Source organism: Mesoplodon bidens (genome assembly GCF_964165515.1).
Source record: "Mesoplodon bidens genome assembly, chromosome: 9".
NCBI classification, from domain to species: Eukaryota; Metazoa; Chordata; class Mammalia; order Artiodactyla; family Ziphiidae; genus Mesoplodon; species Mesoplodon bidens.
Window position 1 is genome coordinate 39,952,337 of NC_138166.1, and position 23,276 is coordinate 39,975,612.

Here is a 23,276-nt window from a genome sequence, read left to right on the forward strand (position 1 = left end):
GTGTTAGTTTACGTCTTCTTAACTTCTGCCACAGTGACTATGACTAGCGCATTAAAATGACAACAGTGCTTTGCTGCTTTGAATTTTTGCAGCATATTAGATCAGCTTTCATCACCATAAACTCATCTGTGACAAATTATAGGCAGTTTAGTTTCTGCAAACTGATTTGGCCCCGTCCTAAGGTCATGCTGAAGAGCTCTTTGATCCATAAGTTTCCAAATAATAAAAAAAAATCCTTTACCCTAAATTAAATATACATAATTCAATTTACAGATTGAATTTAAAACTTTTTAGACTAAAGCCATTTAGCATCAAATATCAGGGAGTAATACTGTAAAAAGAAGCTCAAAAGAGGTACCTCCAAATATTCTGAAAATATAATGGAGCTTCTCACTTAAACCTTATAAATCATAAATTTATAATGAATTTAAAATCAATATATTTTAAATATCATAGGTTAATAGATTTATGAAGAATACTACTGAATAAGTACACGAATAAGCAATGTCAACCATCTCAATAGATACATGATTTAAGAATAGCAAATTAAGTTACAAAAGTAATTTTGATATGTAATTATTTCTGGTTTTAAGTACAGTGATTCACACAGTTTAAATACTTGTGAGGTTGACTTAAAAATAGATTCTGTTAATAATAAGTACCTTAGGGGCTTCCCTGGTGGTGCAGTGGTTGAGAGTCCACCTGCCAATGCAGGCGACACGGGTTCGTGCCCCGGTCCGGGAAGATCCCACATGCCGTGGAGCGGCTGGGCCCGTGAGCCATGGCCACTGGGCCTGTGCGTCTGGAGCCTGTGCTCTGCAACGGGAGAGGCCACAACAGTGAGAGGCCCGTGTACTGCAAAAATAATAATAATAGTAATAGTAATAATAATAATAAGTACCTTATATTGAATCCTCAGTGTTAGCAGAAAGTGGGCAGAATGTTGCCCGTGGCTTACTCCATATGGTCTTCCAAAAACCCTTTGAAGGAAATCACCATTATTCCCATTTTACAGATGTGGAGGTTGAGAGTTAAGAGGTGTTAAATAACTAACAAAATGTTATACTCCCATAAAATATCAGAACTGAGATTCAAAACCAGGTCTCTTAGATGAGAAGGTGAATGTTTGTAATCACTGCCGTACTAATGATCCTAAGATGATAATTATGGATGCATATTAAGACAGTGTAAATATACTCTCATCTTAACGTTTGTGAATAGGATAAACTGCAGCTTATTATTGTCACTGAATTATGTAAGTTTTATTTCATGGATAAACATAAACGAATACGTATGAAATGCCTCCATTCCCTGCTACAAAACATTTCCCTTTGAAATCACCACTTAGCTAGTTTGGATCTGAGTTGAGCATTTAGCAAAAGTTAAAATGTAATGCCAAACTTCATTGGTTGGATTTTTTATTAGATAAGGTAGAAATGAAAGCAGCAGGCAATTTAATTAGCAGTAATTTTTCTGGGCAAGTCATTACTTTGATGAACTTCAGAGCAATGTTTATGGCTCCTAATTAACCATGTTAGTCATTTGATTGAATAATCACTTTGGAAATGTTTCTACAATTTGATTAGAGTCTGACCCACTCTGATGGTCATAAATTAACTGATATCACTTTAGGACAACATGACTTTAGTTACTTTAGGGGAATAAACTTCTCTTAGCCATATTTTTTTCAGGCTTCTCTGGACCATATAGAGGACACTGATTTTAAAGATAGACTGGACTTAAACAATGCTGGCCAAGTGTCTCAATTTCAAGAGCTAGATGTTAATTTTATTTACTCTGGGGTGTAATAAATAGTATTAAGAACTGGCATAATCACAAATATATTCTCATGTATGCATTTTTTTCTAAATTGCTGTTCAGTGCTTTTTTGTTTAGAACTTAGACCACAAGTTGAGCCTTTGGAAATGTAATGGAGTTTCTGGCATTAGCCATATTTTATGTCATTAATTTATGATGAATTTTAAATCAGTATACTTTAAATATCATAGAAAAATAAGTAGAATTTATGAATAATATTACAGAGTAAGTACAACAAAAACCAATAAATCAGCTAGTTCAATAGACATGAGTATTAGTGAAATTATCCATCAAATCCTATCTTTGATGTCAAATGTCTAGTTTTCCAGGATTTTGATTATTTCATATGATGTTAGGGCACTTTTATAAGCCGACCCTTCAACTTTGAATAGTGGTTTTCTCAGAAACGCTTGCATTTTCTTTCTTCCGCTTTTTCTCCCCCTTTGGGGAGGAAACTACATTTAGTCACACTTAATATATAATAGAGTTTAACCTATACATTTCCTAGCTGCCTCCAGAGCCAGCCAGCTGTTTTTACAGCCACACTCCAGCTGGGCAGCAGTCAGTAAAAGTATTTTGTGGCAGGGTGTCAACATTGGTACAACAAAATGCTTGCCTCTAAGCAGCTGGGGAGCTGATGGCAGAGTCATTAACACTCTCCCTTCCAGGCCCAGCTGCCTGAGGGAACTTACGCCTTGGTAATAAATCAAAATAACATTAAAAATTAATTTGAAGTACCATCGGTTAAAGAGTTGGGATAAAATGCATTGCTAATCATTTGTTAACCCAGAAGATCAACTCCACTGCAACCCTATTGTAAGCACTGATATCAGAAAGCACAGTTTAACCCTGTAGGGTCAGAATTATATACTACATAATACTTTATAGAAAGAAGGCGCAGTGTAACAAAGTGTTTGAAAATGGGTTTTACAGTATTTTCGGCTTGTAAGCCATTGATTGCCACATACTTTTCAATCTTACTGCTATTAGGGATCGCCATTAAGCTATTTTTGACTAAAACCACATAAGATAAGCTTTTTTTCTGTGAAATAATATCTCATATTTTGGTTGATATTTATCACTAGAAAAAATTTTAGAACATCAGGTAGACTTTAAAAATGGAACATTCCAGACCAAGAAAGAATGACATCTGGGCTAAATAGTGCTCATTATCTATTACAGCATGAAAGTCTATAGATGGATAGTTAAAGAGAGATAAGGGCCATTGGATTCCCATTCATTTAAATGTTATTACTTGTTCAGAAGTTAAGGGCTTACTATAAGTGGTGGAAAGGAAGATGTATTCTTATATTAAATAGGACACTCGTCATATATCTTTTATACATTTATTTTTGTACATGTTGTTTTAAAAACTTAAGTAATACATACAGAAGATAGAATCAACTTAATCACATGTGTATATATTCCTGTGGAACCTATATATGTTATATGTAGGGTTGGGCCCAGGTTTTTGGTACCTAAAACTTATAAAATTTGGGGAACGCTCTGAAAGAGAAAGAAAAGGAAATGACATATACAAAATTAGGCATAGGATTTCAGTAGGGCTCTTGCAAGTAGAGGGTCTTGAGGTTGAAACTTCACTCTCTTCACCATGAATAGACCTCTGGTTATATGAGTGAACTTCTATATTCAGAGTTAAATAACTAGGGACAATAAAAGACTCAGATAACATCTCACCCAACCCTTTGTTTTATATAAACTTAGACACAAAATGGCTTATCTAAAGTCATGTAGCTTTATTAGTAGTAAATGAAGGACTTGAATTTTAATCTTTTGTCTCAATCTAATATATCTTTCCTTTTCTCCATATCGAAAGCTACTAAACACATTAGATACACAACCATCACTATGACTCAAGCTTAACCATTAACCAAGCTTTATTTTCTCAGGGATGAGTTAACTTGGTCACACAGGCAAGGCCTCACTCTTAAGGTAACAATGGTGTTTGCTCAGAAGTTGTTGGATTTCTCTTTTATAGCCTCACTGTTTTTGGATCTGACCTGTGAGCTTAACAAAATGAAAAGCCAGTCATGTTTCTATCTGAAGAAAAAAGAGCAGTCACCTTACTAGGCTGGAGTAATTTTAAGAGATGTAACAATTTCGTCTTCTCATAATAATTTCTAGCCAGTGTTCATGAAATAAACTCTGAATGAGTCTTTTATTGATCTTTGCTTTGGATGACATTGAGTATACAAAGTTATTCCATACATGTCCTGAAATATTTTTTAACTCATGACACTTTTTGAGGACACAGTAGCATTTATGCAGGGTTGCTGGTAGAGCCACCTTTACTTTAGTAAGGTTGGTGTGGGTAAAACTTTGAATTCACCTGCCTGTTCAGGAGAATCAGTATCCACCATGGCATGCGTCTCATCCTTACGTTTCTTGTGTGGGCCCTGCCTGAAATGTTAACTATGTGTTGACAAGTTCCCCTCAAGAGACTCGTGTCAGTTTCTGTTACTTTTCCTTTCTGCACTCTGTCCACTGATAACAGCACATTTTCAGCTCCAGACATCTTTGACCGATGTTGTTTCCTCTTGCAGAAGTGCCTAGCTGCCACTCCATTTATATGAGGCAAGAAGGCTTCCTGGCTCATCCCAGCAGAACAGAAGTTAAGTTTTCCACTATTGAAATTCTTGTAAATACCTGTCAACATAATTGGACATCCTAAGGATGCTGTCAGATTATCATTATATTACACATGGGGAAAATCACTTATGTCCACTAAACCATTATTTTAAAACTTTTCTTTTTAAAGTAAAAGGAAGATTCTTCAGGTCATGATCTCTTATATTTGGTTGTTAACATGAGTCATGTGCATATAAACAGCTGAAAAGTGGACTTCTCTGTTCTTTTTTGCCAGCAACTACATCCTTTTGAAAGAGAACATGTGCTTTTATAAGATCACCTTACCTTACTGCTTTCTACTGAAATGTATCTTTGAGGAATTTTCAGTTTTGCTTTAGAGACCAAAGTCACTGTTTTGAAATAAAGCACCGTTGATTTAAATACATTCACCTTTAAATATCCTAGATTTTACATTTTGGGACAAGTAATTGTTAAGAATGGACTTTCACATAAGAGACTTAGAAAAGGAGTTTTCTGTTGTGGACGTGTTATGGTAAACGTGGCGGGAAAGTTTTGTTCTAATGGGCATGATACCTGCAAAGTAATGAATGAAGATGATTTTATCTGGATAGACTCCCCTTTAAAGTATTTCTGGAATTATATGCATGGTCCTTGATGTCAACACTATGTATCTTCAGTGAATGACTTAGATCCATCCTTCTAGGTTGAGTCCAATATTGGTTGTTTTGTTTAAATAACATTAATAGAAGTAAATCCCCATGTTTAAAGGATAGTATTATGAGATGGTAAATCCAGAAAATATGAGACCAAAAATTTTGCACAAATGCAATATAATTATTGTTGCTATTTTTAATATTATGTACCTACCACAGAGACCAATACTTTTGAGAAATAAAACTGTGACTAAACTATGGGAAGTTTCTTCCTGGTCATGAAAGATAACAGCAATTAATTGAAGGTCCCACAGTCAAGGATATTTGGGGGAGAAAATGATTGTGAAAAGCTGTCAATTTATTTTGCATTTTTCCTATGGACTTAGTTATGTTACAGCAAAAAGGGAAAGTTTTTTTTAACTGCCTTGGCTATTGAAGATGAAAACATGAGAAAGTTAACCTAGCTAAATATTTCTCCAAAGAAGTAAGGGGGTAAAACCGTACCTGTTTCAGTTCATCAGGGTCATAATGCAAGGTACATGACAGTAATTCACTCTGATTTCCCTCTCATCTGGTTGAATAACAAAACTTGGAAGAAAATGGAAAAGGAAATGATACGTTATACATCCCAGCTTTGCCAGTGTTTATGTAAGCTCTATGCTTCGGTTAGTAATAATATAAATTGTTAACTCTCATGTATTACCATGTGCTAGGCAGTGTTCTAAAGTTGCATATATTAAATCATTTAATCCTCACAACAACCCTATAAGGTAGATACTTTATTATCATTCCCATTTTATAGATGAGGAGACTGAGGCACAGAGGTTAAATAATGTGTCCAAGGTCACAGAGTGGAAAAGTAGAAGAGTCCTTTTCTACCTCCGTTTTTGTGTTAATGGTTATATTTTGATTTTATTTGTGAGTGTTATTTCTGTCATGAATAAATGTATTTCATTTCCCCCCACAGGCTGCATGTTTGAAAAGGGCCCCAGGCAGTTTTATGATGACACCTGTGTTGTCCCAGAGAAATTCGATGGTAGGTTTTTCATTGTGTATCAAGTTTTGATTTCTGTAACAGGGTGTGGAGAGATCACCTTCGCCTCTCCTGAAAGCAGTCAACATCGCTACTTAACGATTTTTATGCCCATCACTTACAACGCACTCAAGTCTCACTAAACTTTGCCTCTTATAAATTCCCTTTCCTTTGCCCATTAAGAAGCTTTTTTCTTTTGTTCTGTGACAGATCCCATTTTTAGAGTTAGACAGAGTATCATTCTTGCTGAGCTTTATGTAGAATAAGAGGACCCTTTCCATTGCCTGGCTGAGAACATGCAGCTTGTTGCTCGAGATTTATTGAGAGCTGATCCCGTAATTAACAAAGCAGAGGAGAAAGCATGCTACTGTGGATGCATGGATGACTAATGCAGGCTCTTGCCTTTTATTGTTCACGAAAAGATGCATTATGGAACACAGGAGCAATACAGCTGCCCATTTAGTTAGTGATTGTGAGTCTTCCTTTTTTGTTTTTCCCCTGGGAAGATGTTCGTTACTAATGTGACATGACTTTGTAATTGCTTCAGATGGAGTTAGGAAAGCATCACTCTTTTAATATCATTTGCTGTGGCAATGAAAATGAAAATATCACCCCCCCCACACGTTAGAAAGGGGTGTCAAGTTAGAATCTTCTTTTTTTGACAAACGTGGCCGCAGTCAGCATCTACACAGAGGCTTGGGTAAAAAGTGAACAGTTGATCGACTTAGTGGTTCTTCAGAGTGGTCTCCATATTTCCTGCTTTGATTGTTTAACAGGAAATGAGCAGGGGCCCTCTGATTAGCTGATTGCACAAACTTTGGGGATCATGGCTGTAATGGCCTGGGTACCTCTCAGGAGTTTTTAATTGTCATTATTTAAACAGCAAAGTGTATGTGCAGATTGCTTCTCAGTCTCTAATTAGCTGCTTGAAGTCTACTGTGTTCCCCAGGCTTTCGCTACACATAGACTTTTCAGAAGGGGTGATATAAGTCTTGGGAAGATCTGTTTCCTTAGCCTCCCTTTACATTGCTAAATTCATGCCAAGGTCACAGGGTTAAACTCCAATAGGGATCACTTTTTCAGCCTTACTCTATAATAGATGTTACTTTTAACCTTTGAGTTTCAGAGGTGTGATCTGTGTTATTTTCTTTAGCATCATTCGCAGAACATCAAAATCCTTAAAATCCAGCTTTTTCTCTTGAGATAAAGCATAAAGTCTACTTTTTGGCATGACCTGCATCAGTTTCTTTCATGCTTAGTGAGCTTAACATTTTAAGAAATTGCGATAATTAGTATGGGCATGTAAGGAAGGAAAATAGCTCAAAACTGTAGACCGGATTATGATGTAATCTAACAGGGCAAAGTCTAAGTCACTTACATGTTTGGGGAAGCTAACTGTCTTGATTATTTTTTCCCTTTGGCTTTTAAATACTCCTCAATTTTATACTAAGAAAATATTTTTGGGAAGATAGTATTGGGCTTACATTTTATAAGGAATAGAGAACAAGGAGAAAGAAGAACAAAGGGTTATTTTTTCATTGTACAAGGCCAGTATGATCAGTCACATTTATAAGCAGAAGCAATCTAAAGGTTAGAAAATCTGAATCTGACAGTGTTTCACTCTATCTGCATAATTTCTCAGTTACCCCCATGAAAATTTCTAAATCTCAGAAGGAAAAACTGAGATAAATAAACCTGTCATTGAAATCAGTATGAAGAGACACTTCTATATTTTCTAGTTTAGACCAAAACAACATAATGATTTTTAGCAGCTGTTGAGTGAATTTATTTTGGTTTAGGTACGCGGGCCTCTCACTGTTGTGGCCTCTCCCGTTGCGGAGCACAGGCTCCGGACGTGCAGGCTCAGCGGCCATGGCTCATGGGCCCAGCTGCTCCGCGGCATGTGGGATCCTCCCGGACCGGGGCACGAACCCGTGTCCCCTGCATCGGCAGGCAGACTCTTAACCACTGTGCCACCAGGGAAGCCCATTCCACACATTTTTGAGACAGTTTGCTGGAGATAGAAGTAAATAATCAGTAGTCATGAAACTGAGTTGTGGTTTTTTTTTTTTTGGTTTGTTTGTTTTTTGGTAAAATCAAAATATCTGGCCAGATATTCCAAAGAATTGGAAACTAACACCTTTGCTGCTGTAATCTATTTAATAGAGTTTTTTACACTTTGTATGAATAACAAATAAATGTAGCACAAACAAACCTTTCTTGTTTACAAATATAGATAACAGAAAACTCTGGTGTATTCTTTTTTGTGTGTGTATAAACATTATAAAATTGGACTTTTAGAAAAAGAATAGCAAGCTAAACTCAAATAAGTGCAATACAAACAAGAGACAAGGAAAAATGAGAGAATTTTCATTTGCTGCCAGTTGAGAAAGCAGAGTGCCAGTGAAGGTGTGGAAGAAAGATGGTATACCAGTAATCCAGAATGCCCTGAATTACCCATGACATTGTCCTAGTTTTTACTTAACTCACAGAGTCTAAGATGCTATTAACTTTGCTTTGAGGTATTTGCATTAAAATTTTCACTAGTTTGTCATGTGCAGGTCAATGAGGTATTTACAAATTGCAAAATTTAATTTGTGCAAATAAAATGCACAGAGCTTAAAACTGATTACTCCCTCTGCATTGTTACTTAGAGCAGTAAGTAATGGCATTAACAATGAAGGAAAGAAGTATGATCGGATACTATAGTTTTTAAAATAGTATCTAAAGAAAAAAAAGTTATACAGCATTTTTATAAGTAAATGACATCCATGGATTTATTCTGCCCTTTGTGCGTTTATAGTGACCTTTATATATACAGTTGTGTAAATTTGTAGATTCCTGGGTGATATTCACCCTTTTACCTGTTTTAAATCCCTATTTAATGGTAACAGTATATTTCATAGAAACCCTTAAATTGGTTGTGGTGTAACCATTTTAGTGATTGGTTTAATATCAATTTTATGTAAATATCATTGCTAATCATAGAAACTTAAAATGTTTTTAATTTAGGAGATATAAAACAAGAGCCAGGAATGTATCGGGAAGGACCCACGTACCAGCGGCGGGGATCACTTCAGCTCTGGCAGTTTTTGGTAGCTCTTCTGGACGACCCTTCAAATTCCCATTTCATTGCCTGGACTGGGAGAGGCATGGAATTTAAATTGATTGAGCCTGAAGAGGTGAGTTTAGTAGATTCTAGTTAGGAAGATCAGATATGTTTTAATATAAGGAAACATATACTTGATTAATATGCCAAAGAAGTATTTTTTAATTTTAAAACTATAGGGAAACATTTTGAATTAAAAGGTGGGCCAAAAAAAAAAAAGCAGGAATATATTTAAAATAAGACATGAATATGTTGCAGACTTTTTCCAGTTGAATGTCATCCTACAGGAATTGAAGGAAATCAACCAGATTATTAGCATAATCCTTTATTCAAGAGAGCAGGGCTTGGGAAGTCTCTAAAGGTGCATCTAAGTTGGGCATGTTTGGTGGTCTTTGAGGAAGAGAGGAGATGTCTATCAAAGTTCAACTAGTTTTGGGTATGGAGGAATTGTTCTTGAGAATTAGCAGTTATTATTTGGACAGTCTTGATTTTTGTCAAGAGGGTTAGAGAGGAACATTTAGAGAACAAAGTCATGTGTAAGAGGGTGTAGGGGAGACATAGCTGTGGGCGATAAAGGCACACAAGGGCCACAGTGGGAAATTCTTACTCCTTAAGTGTTTCTTAGGAGACACAGACCTGTACGAACATTGTTTCCCTTTGATTATTGGTGACACCTGTTTTGAGTCAGCTGGGCTGTGTACGCTCCTTTGGAAGGTAGGAATAAAGTTTAAAATGTCACCATACCTAAGAAGACTCTGGATAGAGATAATACAGGTAAATGGAACACCTTTCATTCTGTTCAGCTGTCTTACTTCCTCCAACCCTCCCCCATGCACATACCAATGGAGCGTTTTCCTGAAAAACCTCTCAGTTCAATTTTTATTCTTCCCAGGACTAACTTTAGGCTTAAGCTTACTTTTTTCTTTCTTTTTTTGGTTGAGGCATGCAGGATCTTTTCATTACGGGGCGGTCTCTCCGTTGCCGTGCTCGGGTTTCTCTCTAGTTGTGGCATGCAGGTTTTCTCTCTCTCGTTGAGGTGCATGAGCTCAATAGTTGTGGCACACGGGCTTAGTTGCCCCACGGCATGTGGGATCTTAGTTCCCCAACCAGGGACCGAAGCCGCGTCCCCTTCATTGGCAAGAAGATTCCTTACCACTGGACCACCAGGGAAGTCCCAAGCCTACTATTATTATTACAACATAACCTACCGAATAGCATTTTGGACCTCAAAGGAAAGGTGACTTTTATATGAAATGTTTGTGTCTTATTAAAGATGCTTTCTCTGCTGCTGTTAAAATTGACTTCAGTTTACATTAGCTGAGAAAGCAATGGAAGACTTTTAGCTAACATGCCTATGACTTATCATATTGGCTATAGGATCTAAACACCTCAGAAAAGTCGAAAAATTCAGAGAGAGATATCCAGCTATTTTTTAACTCAAAGTGATTAGTTTCACATAGACTAGACATCTACAACCTAGACTAGGCTAATGGGCCTATACATCTTGCATTTTCTGCTCTATGAGACCATGTATTTAATCATAATCAGATAACGTGTCCTAATTTGATATCCAAAAGATAAGGTGACATTACTTATTAAGATTTAAGAGATTATCCGATTGGAATATGTATTAAATAAAGTATGAAATCAGAGGAGATGGTTAGCACAATTAAGTGTACTCCGGGTTACATCAATACGCTGGTAGCATTTGAGGGCTCAAGTTAAATCAGAAATTCAAAGTATCCATTACTGAGTATAGGCTAAATGTTTGGCTGTTTGAATTTTGTACTGCATCTAAAACTTAATTTGGCTGTCAAAAGAAATTCATTTTTTATGTAGGTGTACTTAAATGATATAAGTGAAAGAACCGCAAAAATATGAAGCACTAAAAATTGAGACTAGAAACACTTAGCGTAAAGTAATTTGAAAGCCCTTTAACATGATGGGAATGTGTGCTCTTCACCTCATGAAAGATGTTAATAATCTCTGCAAGAGTTGGTTCATGCTAGAACTGAGGACATTCAACAGGGGTTTATATCAATTACTTCCATCCATCTGTGATTAAAATAAAGTGAGCAGAAACAATTTTTATTTTTGCCATCTATCTGTTAAGATAGGGGAAATGACTGAATTATGTCAGTGATTATTGATCCACTCAGAAGTGTAAAAATACTTAGGCACGTGATTAAGTTCTTTATATAGCAATTGTTGATTTTTAAGCTGATCATGTTTGAACAAGTAGAATAGGAGACTTGACCAGGGGACCCATTAAGTTACATCAAATTGTGAGTTTCTGTGATTTTTTTTTTTTAATGCCAGGAAGGAATACAATTACTTCTGTTCCATACAACAAACCAACATTTAGACACCTTTTCTGTATCAGACTCAGAAAGTAAAAAAGGACAGGGGAATTCAGAGTCAGCCTAACTCCCTGGCAATTGTGCAATAAGCACTCAATGTCTCCTAAGGCCCTTTGTTCAAAATGAAACATTCCATTTCTGATTGCTGCATTGCTCACTGCTACAATTGCTTCCATCAGGCAATGACTGTGCTGCTTATGTTTAAATTTCTTCTTTGGAAAATGTTTGTGAAATTTCTTTAGTCTCTGTGGCCCACGGTCACCCTCTTCTTTCAACTACACAGCAGTTAATTGAGGGTCTGTGACAGCACAGCTCATGAAAGGTGGCTCTGAAGCCATCCTTGTTGGAATTACTCATGAGTTCCACTTTTTGTATTTCCTCTTGCGGTTTAAAATGATACTGAGTGAGACTGCAGTCTTGCGCTGATTATCTGCTCAGTGTGTTTGGATAACTTTAGCAAGCACATAATCTTTAACATCTCTCTTTTTGAGATATTTGAGAAAACGGGATGTTACTTTTTAATTCATCATGGGTTCTGGGGAATTGTTCCAGGGAACAGTTACTGACATAGTGAAGCATCTGTAGGATGCAGAGGAGAAGTCTTCTGATAATATTCAAGCTTGTTGAGCTGAAGAGTTATCGAGAAGTCTGATAGCCAGGCCCTGATTGTGGTTTCTAGGTTTACTGTTGCATATTCAAGCTTGATTTTTAAAAATAAATTGAATAATAATTGAACGATTGTGTTTTCCTGTTTAATTCATTTGGTAATAAGGGTAAATGCTAGAGTGCTATAGAGATCTTTTCACTCTCCTCATTAACAGCCAAAGTTTTCTTTTGAAGGAGTGTTAAAAGGAAGTTACTGGAAGTATTGCCACCATCGTACCCACTCCATGTTGAAAATGGTACCTTGGTGTTTTTTTTTTAACATCTTTATTGGAGTATAATTGCTTTACAATGGTGTGTTAGTTTCTGCTGTATAACAAAGTGAATCAGCTATATGTATACATATATCCGCATATCTCCTCCCTCTTGCGTCTCCCTCCCACCCTCCCTATCCCGCCCGTCTAGGTGGTCACAAAGCACTGAGCTTATCTCCCTGTGCTATGCGGCTGCTTCCCACTAGCTATCTGTTTTACGTTTGGTACCTTGGCTTTTAGTGGCGCTGGATATAGTGGTGATTGATGGGTCATATATGAGGGCTGAACGGACTTTCTTAGTTGTTGGATGGTCTAACCTATCCTGGAAATTATTTATATTATCTGTTAATTTTAAGTTTCAATCTTTTGTTTTGTTTTGTTTTGTTTTTTGCGGTACGTGGGCCTCTCACTATTGTGGCCTCTCCCGTTGCGGAGCACAGGCTCTGGACGTGCAGGCTCAGCGGCCATGGCTCATGGGCCCAGCCGCTCCGCGGCACGTGGGATCTTCCCGGACCGGGGCACGAACCCGTGTCCCCTGCATCAGCAGGCGGACTCGCAACGACTGCGCCACCAGGGAAGCCCAAGTTTCAATCTTTTAAAAAATTTTTATCATGATAGGAACACAACATGGGATCTATCTTCTTATCAAATTTTTACACGTTCAATCCAGTATCTTTAACTGTAGGAACAGTGCTGTACAACAGATTTCTGTATCTTATTCCTTCATCTTGCACAACTTGTCTGCATCTCCCAGGCATATGAGTATGTCCCATTTCCCTCAACTTTATAATGAATGTGATATTGAAACAGCTCTAAGAATAAATTTGCTTGTTTTAAAATGTCTACTGATACCCATGGTGCTGAGAATTAACTGGCATCATAAAAGTCAAACTCTGCTTATGGTATTAAAAAAACATCTTTCTCTCCCCAAAGACTTCCACTGTGTTGTCTTGAAGTTTGTTGCAGGTATTTTACTTTCTAGGTGTCTCCTGGTGAGCCTCTAGAAAAGTATCACTTACAAATGCGTAAGTGTTCAGAAATTGTTGTTCCGTTTCAGGAGATACTAATAATTTATTTTCACATCCCCTCCAGTTTTGCAGGCTCTTCAGTTGTCATGTCTATTAAAGATTCACTGATGTCCATTGTTAGCTTTTTTTTTTTTTTTTTTTTTTTTGCGGTACGCGGGCCTCTCACTGTTGTGGCCTCTCCCGTTGCGGAGCACAGGCTCCAGACGCGCAGGCTCAGCGGCCATGGCTCACGGGCCCAGCCGCTCCGCGGCATGTGGGATTTTCCCAGACCGGGGCACGAACTCGTGTCCCCTGCATCGGCAGGCGGACTCTCAACCACTGCGCCACCAGGGAAGCCCCATTGTTAGCTTTTTAAAAGACATTTTATTTAGAAATTATTGCTTTCACTTCTTATTGCCATCCGCCCATTTTGCTATTGCTTAGAACATTTACATTAAAAAGAAGTTTATCTTTGGAACTTTAAGATGTACCTGTCACGGTGACTCTGTTTTGACATATAGTCACGTCCCTGTGACGTTACATCTCTCTGCTCTTAAAAAATTATACTGATATATGTGACTAAATTACATTGTATCTTCATTCAGGAAGTAGAAATTAGTGAGAGAGAAAATAGCAAGGATCAGTATTTTTAAAAGAGAAAGAAAAAAACCCTAGGGAAAGGTTTTTGCTAATGAAGTAGAGAGAGACAGAATGATCTCTTTGCAAAGCATTCTGTTTTAGTATATTACACGTAGCAACAACTTGGAATTCTGTGAACATGAAGGAAAACTCTAACCCTATTTAAAAATGCTCTCAGGGTTACTTAGGTATGCATGGCAGCTGCAATTTCTGCTCAGATGAAGCAAAAGTGGAAATTAATGCGAAGGTGACTTTAGCTGGGGTCATAGAAGCAGGCCACCCTGTTCTGGATAAGGCTGCAGCTAGCCAGGGTAGTGGTGAGGTAGGGGATACAGATTGTTGAGGAAGGAGGTTTTGCTGAAGCTCTGTTGAAGAGTTCTCTCTCTTTGCCAGAAAAGTTGCTCCTCCAAAGCCACATTTTAAAAAGCTCGGAGATTGTGCACTAAACAACAAAAGTGGATATTCTGCTTTAGAGATTTTTGTCTGTGGACTCATATACATGGTGACCTTCTTATTTTTAGCATCTGATTACTGTTCTTTAAATTAATGCTTAATTCCCCAGTGTAGTATTGGCTCCAATTTTATTCTGATGCTGCTTCAGGCAATAAAAATTTTTTGCAGTTCAGCTTACTAATTGGTATACTGTTTCCTCTGCTGTACACACTGTGCCACTTGTTCACTCTTTTATTCAGTGTCATGCAGGATATCTATTTTCCTTTGGTTTATCATAACCTCAAAAACACCTTTACAAAGAGATCACGAAGCCGCTCTTGATCTATAGATTTTATCTGAAAAGAAAAAATAAGAAGGAAAAAACAGACAGCGTACCTCAGAATGCGAAGCATGCCTCATTTTGGTGAATTGCAGCCTGTTCATTACTGTTGTAAATACATTCCCTTATTTCCATTTAATTTTGTATCTAAAACAGTAGTGACAAAGAATTCTATTGTGATGCTTCAGAATGATCACTGAAGGCCTGGTTTAGAAAGCAAACCAGGACATAGGATATGCAGATCATGATAGCTTTTGTGTCTTTACTTATGTTTTTGATTTGGATGTGTTTTAGAGTGTTTGGAAGTAATTAATGAATTAACTAATTTTTATGAGATATGTTGATAAGTTTATACTTAACACTACAAGGTAATTCTGTTTTGGTGGCAGGTGGCCCGGCGTTGGGGCATTCAGAAAAACAGGCCAGCTATGAACTATGATAAACTTAGCCGTTCACTCCGCTATTATTATGAGAAAGGAATCATGCAAAAGGTGAGCAGCTAATACAGCATTAAAATTCATTGAAATGTTGCACATTCATCTGCATGTCATACTTTAGAGCCACAAATCATTACACTGCTGAAGCAAGGTTTTCACCCACTTTAACATATGCTTAGCTGTTTGTTTTGTTATTACAAGGCTTTCTGTTTATAAATTCATGGGCATTATAGACAAATGTGTAATAATATCATATACAAAGTAGTAGACTTTCTGGAAGTCCCCACTTTCCTGTGTTTGGTAGAAGAAATGTTGTTTTAGTACTAATATGGCAAGCATATATCCCCAGAAGTTGTTGATATTTTGCTACATTCTCCACAAGTATATAATTTTGAATACTAACTGAATTATTACCTTTTCCCTCTTGTTCTGGTTCTTAAAACATTCAGAACATTGCTTGTTCTCATTCTGAAAAACATTTTTTCTTGGCTGATTTCATTACTTGACAGCTTAACATCTTAAACCATTGATTAAAAATAAATATTTGATCTTATTTCATTGGTATAATGAAGTTAAATTTATTTTATTTCAAATGAGTGTCTCTTAATATTTCCAGGGAGCTTTTTTAAAAGGTGTGAGATAAAACAAATGAATTACACCTAGAACAAAATATAAAATTTTTGAAGAAGGTAATGAATAAATGAATAAATAAAGATAAAACATTTGGGTATTTGTTATTGCTACATCCTTCAGCTTTGCATGCATATTTGATCTAATAGTCTTGACTGTGAACAACGTTTAGGATTTATTCATCGTGAATATTACATTATAGTTTTATTATGCGTCCTTTGTTCATTTGAGGGGACACAGACGTATATTACAGATTGTGGCATAGTTTTATGTCACCATGGTTCTGCCAAGAAAAACTAGACCAGTTGGTCCATGAAACTTACTAGAAGACAGGGAAACAGCATCATTGAGTTTTCTAGACCAAAGGGAATCTGTGCTCTGGAGTTGGCCAGCCTGGAAGTTAGAACTTCAAAGATCCTTAAAAGATAAGGCTGAATTATGTTCTTAATTGCTTCCTATTTCCCTGAATCTCACCTTCAAAATGTAAAACCAGTTACTACCTGCTCTGTCCTCTCCATCTCAACCCTGGAGTCTTTTTTAATTCCTCCCTTTGTCTCATCCACCACTCCCATTTGCAGCCAACCCCTTTCACATACATCCCATTCTTTTCATTTTCATCACCATCTTCCTAATTGGGCACATCAAGTGGGCTGGCACAGTAGGTGCTCTGCAGGTCCCCTGGGCAGTGTTACACCAAATGCAGTCATGACTTTGGTTTGCATGCTACATTCTCATTAGATCACCTTTTTGAACAGATTCTTCTGCTACTAAGCAGTGGTATTCTTACCTCGTGAAGCTGCTGTGATTATTAAATGAAATAATGTACTTGAGACACTTGCATTGTACCTGGTGGTAGCTGGGAATGCATCTCACACCCTGAAGCCAAGGCATCTTTAGCTTGTGTGTCTTGACCAGTAAGTCTCTTACTAAATGGAGGAGTCACAGAGAGCTAAAAAGTATCATAAAATGTCTAATCATATCTCAGGTTTTAGACACAGTGTTTGAGGGGGTATCTGCGGGATGACATGTCTGGTCTTAAATATTCTCAAAGGTGTTCAAACTTATGCTTATTACTGATAACACCACTTCCATGTTCCTATTTATTTATCCAGTTATCACATATCCTATTTATTTACCTCTTTATTTAATAAATTAATAAGGCAAGATGCTATCAAATAGTCAAATGACAGCATAGATGTTGAAAAAACAAAGAAAAATGTTGTGTGGCTTCTCACGTTTTTTCTATTAGGCTGTAATTGCCAAAGGAAACTATTAGCAACTATTTATTTGTCAGCTAATATAGGAGAGCAAAATGTTGTACATCACAGGCCTTTTGGGGTATTGCATATGATATAAGGAAAACCAGGTCGTTTAAAGGTAAAAAATGCAAAAGTTGAAGTCTACTTATAACTAGCACAACAATCAAGACTTTGGACAATTTTTACAGACGTACATATACTTATTCATCCTTCCACATGTTGAGCCATTCTACTTGCTACTCTCTGACACACCTGTGACTCTCTCATTGCTTCACTCTTTTTAGAATGTCCTGCCATCTTATCTTTACCTGTTAACATAATGGTTAAGTAAGTTCTAGTATAGTCATTCAGAGGAAAATTATGCAGTTCTTTGGAGAAAAAAAAAAAAAACTCTGATGTAGAATTATATACTTTAATGTATGGGGAAAGTGTTTATCTGACCACGCTTGTTCATGAACTTAAAACTCTGTGTGTATGTGGTGTATGTAAAAGAAAATAAAATGGAAAGATTAGAGAATAAAATAAAACCCAAGTGGATCTAAACATCAAAGAAACCCTGATTATTTTAGTAGTTATGAAAGAAATAAGAAATGAAGTAATGATCATTATACCTTATAGACAGTACATGTATGAATTTCAAAATTTAGAAATGATGGGAAAAGTATATACAAACATTTAAGCATTGGTTATTTCTGGTTGATATAATCAGATTATTATGTCTTTTGGCTTAATCTGTAATTTAAAATTTTCTTCCAATATCCCTGTATTACTTTTGAAATTTTAAAAGTTAACACATAATTTAAATAGCTAGTCTTTCAAAATTCATGTTTTATCTATCTAAGCATTGCAATTTATACTGAATGTATAGCAGTGTATACTGAATGTATAGCATTTTCCATATTGTAACTGAATAACAGAAGCCGTTCTGTCCCTTGGTTGGTTATCAGCCCTTGTTCTAAACTTTGTGGCATTTAACATAGTCCAATAATTATAGTAGTAGCCCTAAATATGTTTACTGTAAGGAAAATAAAACCGTGAGTCAAGGCAGAGTCCTTAAGAGGTTTTATAATCTTGAGTGCATATTATACATTTTAATTCCCCACAGTGATTTATCGAATCATTTCTAATTATAACCAATAGCAACAGGTTGTACAAAAAAACTTCCAGTATCCTAAAGCAAATGCCTCCTTCTCAGCGGCTGCAGACAAAACAAAGCAGGTTATTAAATGCTCTGAGGTATGCAGGCCATTTATTTTATTTTTATTCTCAAAATGCTTTGAACAAAGAAAAACGGAAAGCGAGGATTTAGTATAGTTAAGCTTTGTTTCTGATATGGTCTATTTTTACTTTTATGGCAGTTTCACCATTTCACCTTTACGAACTTAATTTCCTTTTTATAAAGGACTAAAGTGAATAAATTTATGCCAGACTCCTCTGTTTGCCATGCCCTGTGCTACAGACTTCCATCTTACTCTTGCAACAGACTTTCCAAGGAGCCATTCCTGACTCCATTTCACAAAAAAAAGGGGAACTGGGGGCAGTTTAAGAAACATGTCCAAATTCATAAAAACTAAGTCTTGGCTGTTTTCAAGCCTAAGGATATTCAGAGTATTTGAATTCTCTAAATTGATTCCTCTTACAGGGTAAAAAAAATCCAGGGCAAAAAACATTCTAAATCTGAGTCCAGAACAGCAGTGCTCTTTGGTATTTTTTTTTTTCTCTTCCCAAACATGCACAGATAGTTTATAAACTATGAACTCACCATACCCCCACATCACACAGCAAGTAGCAGAGGAGTTGAGTAATTTTCACCTTTCTAAAATTACTGCACTCTACATACACACAAAAAGTTACTGCCAAACTTAATACAAAGAACTGTATTCATCCACTCCCGCCCCGCCCAACCCCCGTGGGTTTTTGAGAAGCTCAGCATTGTCTATTAATGGCAGCGGGGGCAGGGCTGTATTTGTTCCACTCAATTGTTTATAATTTCCTAGAGAATCATTACTCTTCAAAATTTAAGTTTGGGACATGTTATTTCCTACAAATTACACCACTTCTCCTTTATTTCAGGCAGCTGTCACATTTCTTTTTTTCATTTCCTCCCTGTGCATTGTGTATTTTAAATTCCTTTCACTTTTTTACACCTCTTACTTCAATTTGACACTTTATATACACCCTTAACTTCTGTCTAAGGCATCTTGCTTTCATTTTTAAAAGTGATGTACCCAGGATAATGCTGCCCTCTTGATCCATCTTTCGTTTAAATAAGGCTATGTATCTTTTTTTTCAAGTGAGAATATACAGTGCAAAAAAATAAAAAATAAAGAAAAAAAAACAGTTCACCCTGCAAATCAGTGAATCACTAGTCTAGTCTTATTAGGAACACGATACATTTTTCTTCTAAGGTTTGGAAGTTTAGTTTTTCTACAGTTTCAGAAATACAATGTTAAGAGGGAGACACTACACTTTAAAGGCCTGGTTATTTTATAAGTACTATAGATATTATCTTTACAAACAGAGGGGAAAAAATTGTAATGTGAAGATGCCTTCATGAAATCATTGATTTTTTTTCCCCAAATAGCAATGTAAGTTTACACTTACATGAAAACAAGCAAACTGCTAAGCTTTCTAGCTATATCTGGAATGAATGTAATTATTACTCAAGATCAACATTTTGCATTTCCCTCGATTGAACCATAGTTCATCCCACAAAGTGAGGATTTTTTTTTCTATCTGTTAATAGTTAATTGCTTCTTCTTTTGTTATTCATCCTTTCTGGAGTATTAAATCATGTTTTTGTTTATTTCTTTCTCTGCCCTTCCAATCTGGGATGGTGAAGATGAGTTGTTGGTTTCTTTTAAGCTGAGATGTAGTTGACAGAACAACCTCACATTAGTTTCAGGTGTACAACACAACGATTGGATATTTGTATCTCTTGCGAAATACTCACCACACTAAGTCTAGTTACCATCCGGCACTGCACATAAGGATGGGATTTCTCTTCCATGTTTCCCTTAGGTGGCTGGAGAGAGATACGTCTACAAATTTGTATGTGATCCAGAAGCCCTCTTCTCCATGGCCTTTCCAGATAATCAGCGCCCACTGCTGAAGACAGACATGGAGCGTCATATCAACGAAGAGGACACGGTGCCTCTGTCGCACTTTGACGAGAGCATGGCCTATATGCCAGAAGGGGGCTGCTGCAACCCTCACCCCTATAACGAAGGCTACGTGTATTAACACAAGTGACAGTCAGGGGCCTCCTCGCGCCTCTCCTCTTTTGCAAGATGCAGAGAATCTCTGAATTCTCTTCAATCTTTGATTTTTGTTGTTTGTATTTTATTTTTAAATAATAATACACAAAAAGGGGCTTTTCCTGTTGCATTATTCTATGGTCTGCCATGGACTGTGCACTTTATTTGAGGGTGGGTGGGAGTAATCTAAACATTTATTCTGTGTAACAGGAAGGTAATGGGTGAATGGGAGGGGGGGATTAGGGGATTACTTTTTACTTAGGCTTGGGATGGGGTCCTACAGGTTTTAAGTATGATGAAGCTCTATCATGTTGATTTGATTTCATAACAACCTAGAAAATGTTCATTTCCTCTGGGTGTCTATAGTACACAGTTAATTCACATTGTGTAAATATCCACTTGGAGACTATTTGCCTTGGGCATTTTCCCCTATCATTTCTGAGTCTCTGCAAGGTGTACAAAAAAAAAAAAAACTACTGTAAAAGGCAGTTTAATTGTTAGAAATGACTGTTTTTGCACCTCTTGTAAAAAGGTATCTAGAGATTGCATTTGCTGCTTTTTGTTTCGTTTTGCTTTATATATGACTCATAGAGGGTAACCATAAAATGGGTAATTCTCTCTGAAGTTGAGTAATCACCATGACTGTAAATGAGGGGCACAATTTTGGACTCTGGCTCCAAACTGAGTCACAGGCCAGTAGCAGTATATGTATCTGGTGCCACCTTGCTCTTTAGATACAAATCATACTGTTGTTAAAGTATTTTGAAGCTCATTTCAGTTAAATAATGATATTTTTCATGGTCCTTTGAGATCTTCATTTAAATGTTAAATCTGGGATCACAATGAAGCAAAAAATATCTGTCTCCTTTCGCTTCCTTCAGTACATAAAAATATTATTTAATCAATAAGAATTAACTGTACTAAATCATATAATATGCTGTTCTAGATACAGCAAGCACTCCTTAAGAAAAATATCCAATACACTAAATAGGTACTATAGTAATTTTTAGACATGGTACCCATTGATATGCATTTAAACCTTTTACTGCTGTGTTATGTTGAAACATATATAAATATTAGATAATGCTAATGCTTCTGCTGCTGTCTTTTCTGTAATATTCTCTTTCATGCTGAATTTACTATGACCATTTATAAGCAATGCAGTTAACTACAGATAGTATTTCAGGACAAAATAGATGACTCGAACCATTTATTGCTTAAAAAATAGCTTATGCCATGGTATGCTATAAGCAGCTTTTATGCACATTGACAAAATGAAGAGTAAGCTTCAGCTTGCTAAGGGAAACTGTGGAAAATTTTGTAACTTTTGGTGAAATGGAAAATTATTTACAAACTGTCAAAGAATATGAGGAAGTTGCTGTATGACATAGTGCTGGCACTGGTACTATCCATCATCTTGTTTTGGACACTCGTGTAAATGTGATTGGATTGTTTGAAAGAAGATTTAAAGATTTAAAGTTTCAAAGGTTTTTGTTTTGGTTTTGTTTTGCATTTGGAGAAAATACTGAAAGCAGGGTATAACAAAACCATAAGTAAATGGTGTTACAGTATCTCTGAAGAGCTTGCTAAAGTGATTCAAGCAAGAAACACGAATTTTGTTCACTCCATCAATATCCCAGAAGAACAAAAATTTTTAAAGAGTCAGTAGCAAAATTTTTTAAAAAGTCCTAAACACAAAGCCAAAATCGACTTATAAAAGCTTTTCATAATGAACACAGGAAAAATTGTTGAAAGATGATCTCCTGGCTACCCATTTTCCAACATGTCATGGATCACAACTCATGTCTTTAAATTGAACAGTTATTGGGAAACCCACATACCATAATCAATACTACTCACATTTAATCCTACAAAAGAAAAAAAAACATATTCTAATTTCAACATATCTATGTAACCTGTGATTTCAATGCTTGTTCTACATTTACATTATATAGCATTAGGCCCATTATGGGCTAATAAATATGCCTTAAAAATCAGAACTTTTTTCCCCCACTTTGCTCATGTGGCCATTTACAGCACGTAGAATAAAAACAGATTTTAAAATATTCAGCTAAAGTTTTACTGGAAAGAGAATTGACACATTTGGAGAAATTGAAGGAGAAATTGAAAGTGGGTCCTTAAAATATGATCTAAATGAAAATTATATTGAGTATTCTTTTTCTTCTCTCTTTTTCTTTTATTCTTTTAAAACTTCTAGTTCTAGTCTGACAGTGAGAAAATTGGGCTATGAGTTATTTTAAGGAATCAAGGAAGAATTGGTATTGATTATATAATATTTAAGGACAAATTATATATTTTGCTGTTTACGGTACTAACTCACTGAATGAAGTAAGTAATTGGCCAACATTAAGTATATTTCTCATACAGAAGGGTTCAAGACATTGCATTATAAATTCTTGGGAAATGTATCTAAATTTTTTTTTTTGGTTCTGTTCTTATTCTACTTTTTGTTTGGTTGTATTTTTATTTTCAGATAGATTAATAAATCTGGCAGCTGATTTCTGCAAGATTCTTGTGTTTTGAATTTCTAATTGAATTGGCTATTCAAACGTAGAAATCAACAACATAACATTTTCCTTCAACTTGGTAAAGGAAACTAAAAGGATTATCTCCCCTCATGTTTGCTGCCTTTTGATGTTAATACCCAACAGACTAACTACAACAAAGAATGTCACCTCTCCAATAACTAATGAAAGATGATTTTCTTTAAGTTATGCCTATAAAAATGCTTAAAAATAAAAATTCACACAGCTG

At 36.2% G+C, this 23,276-nt stretch overlaps 1 protein-coding gene across 5 annotated transcripts in view; it reads left to right on the forward strand.

Annotated features, from left to right (window-relative positions):
* Positions 1 to 23,029, forward strand: part of ETV1 (ETS variant transcription factor 1) — a 95,403-nt gene extending 72,374 nt beyond the window's left edge. For 4 of the 5 annotated variants that reach the window (XM_081244748.1, XM_081244746.1, XM_081244747.1 and 1 more), the window contains 5 exons: positions 4,383 to 4,449; positions 6,047 to 6,117; positions 9,127 to 9,296; positions 15,308 to 15,409; positions 20,266 to 23,029. In XM_081244748.1, coding sequence (XP_081100874.1) covers positions 4,383 to 4,449; positions 6,047 to 6,117; positions 9,127 to 9,296; positions 15,308 to 15,409; positions 20,266 to 20,487 — 632 coding nt within the window. In that variant the 3' untranslated portion in view covers positions 20,488 to 23,029. The remainder of the gene's footprint in view (positions 1 to 4,382; positions 4,450 to 6,046; positions 6,118 to 9,126; positions 9,297 to 15,307; positions 15,410 to 20,265) is intronic. The other variant, XM_081244750.1, reaches the window with a different exon arrangement.
* Positions 23,030 to 23,276: the final 247 nt, after the last annotated feature.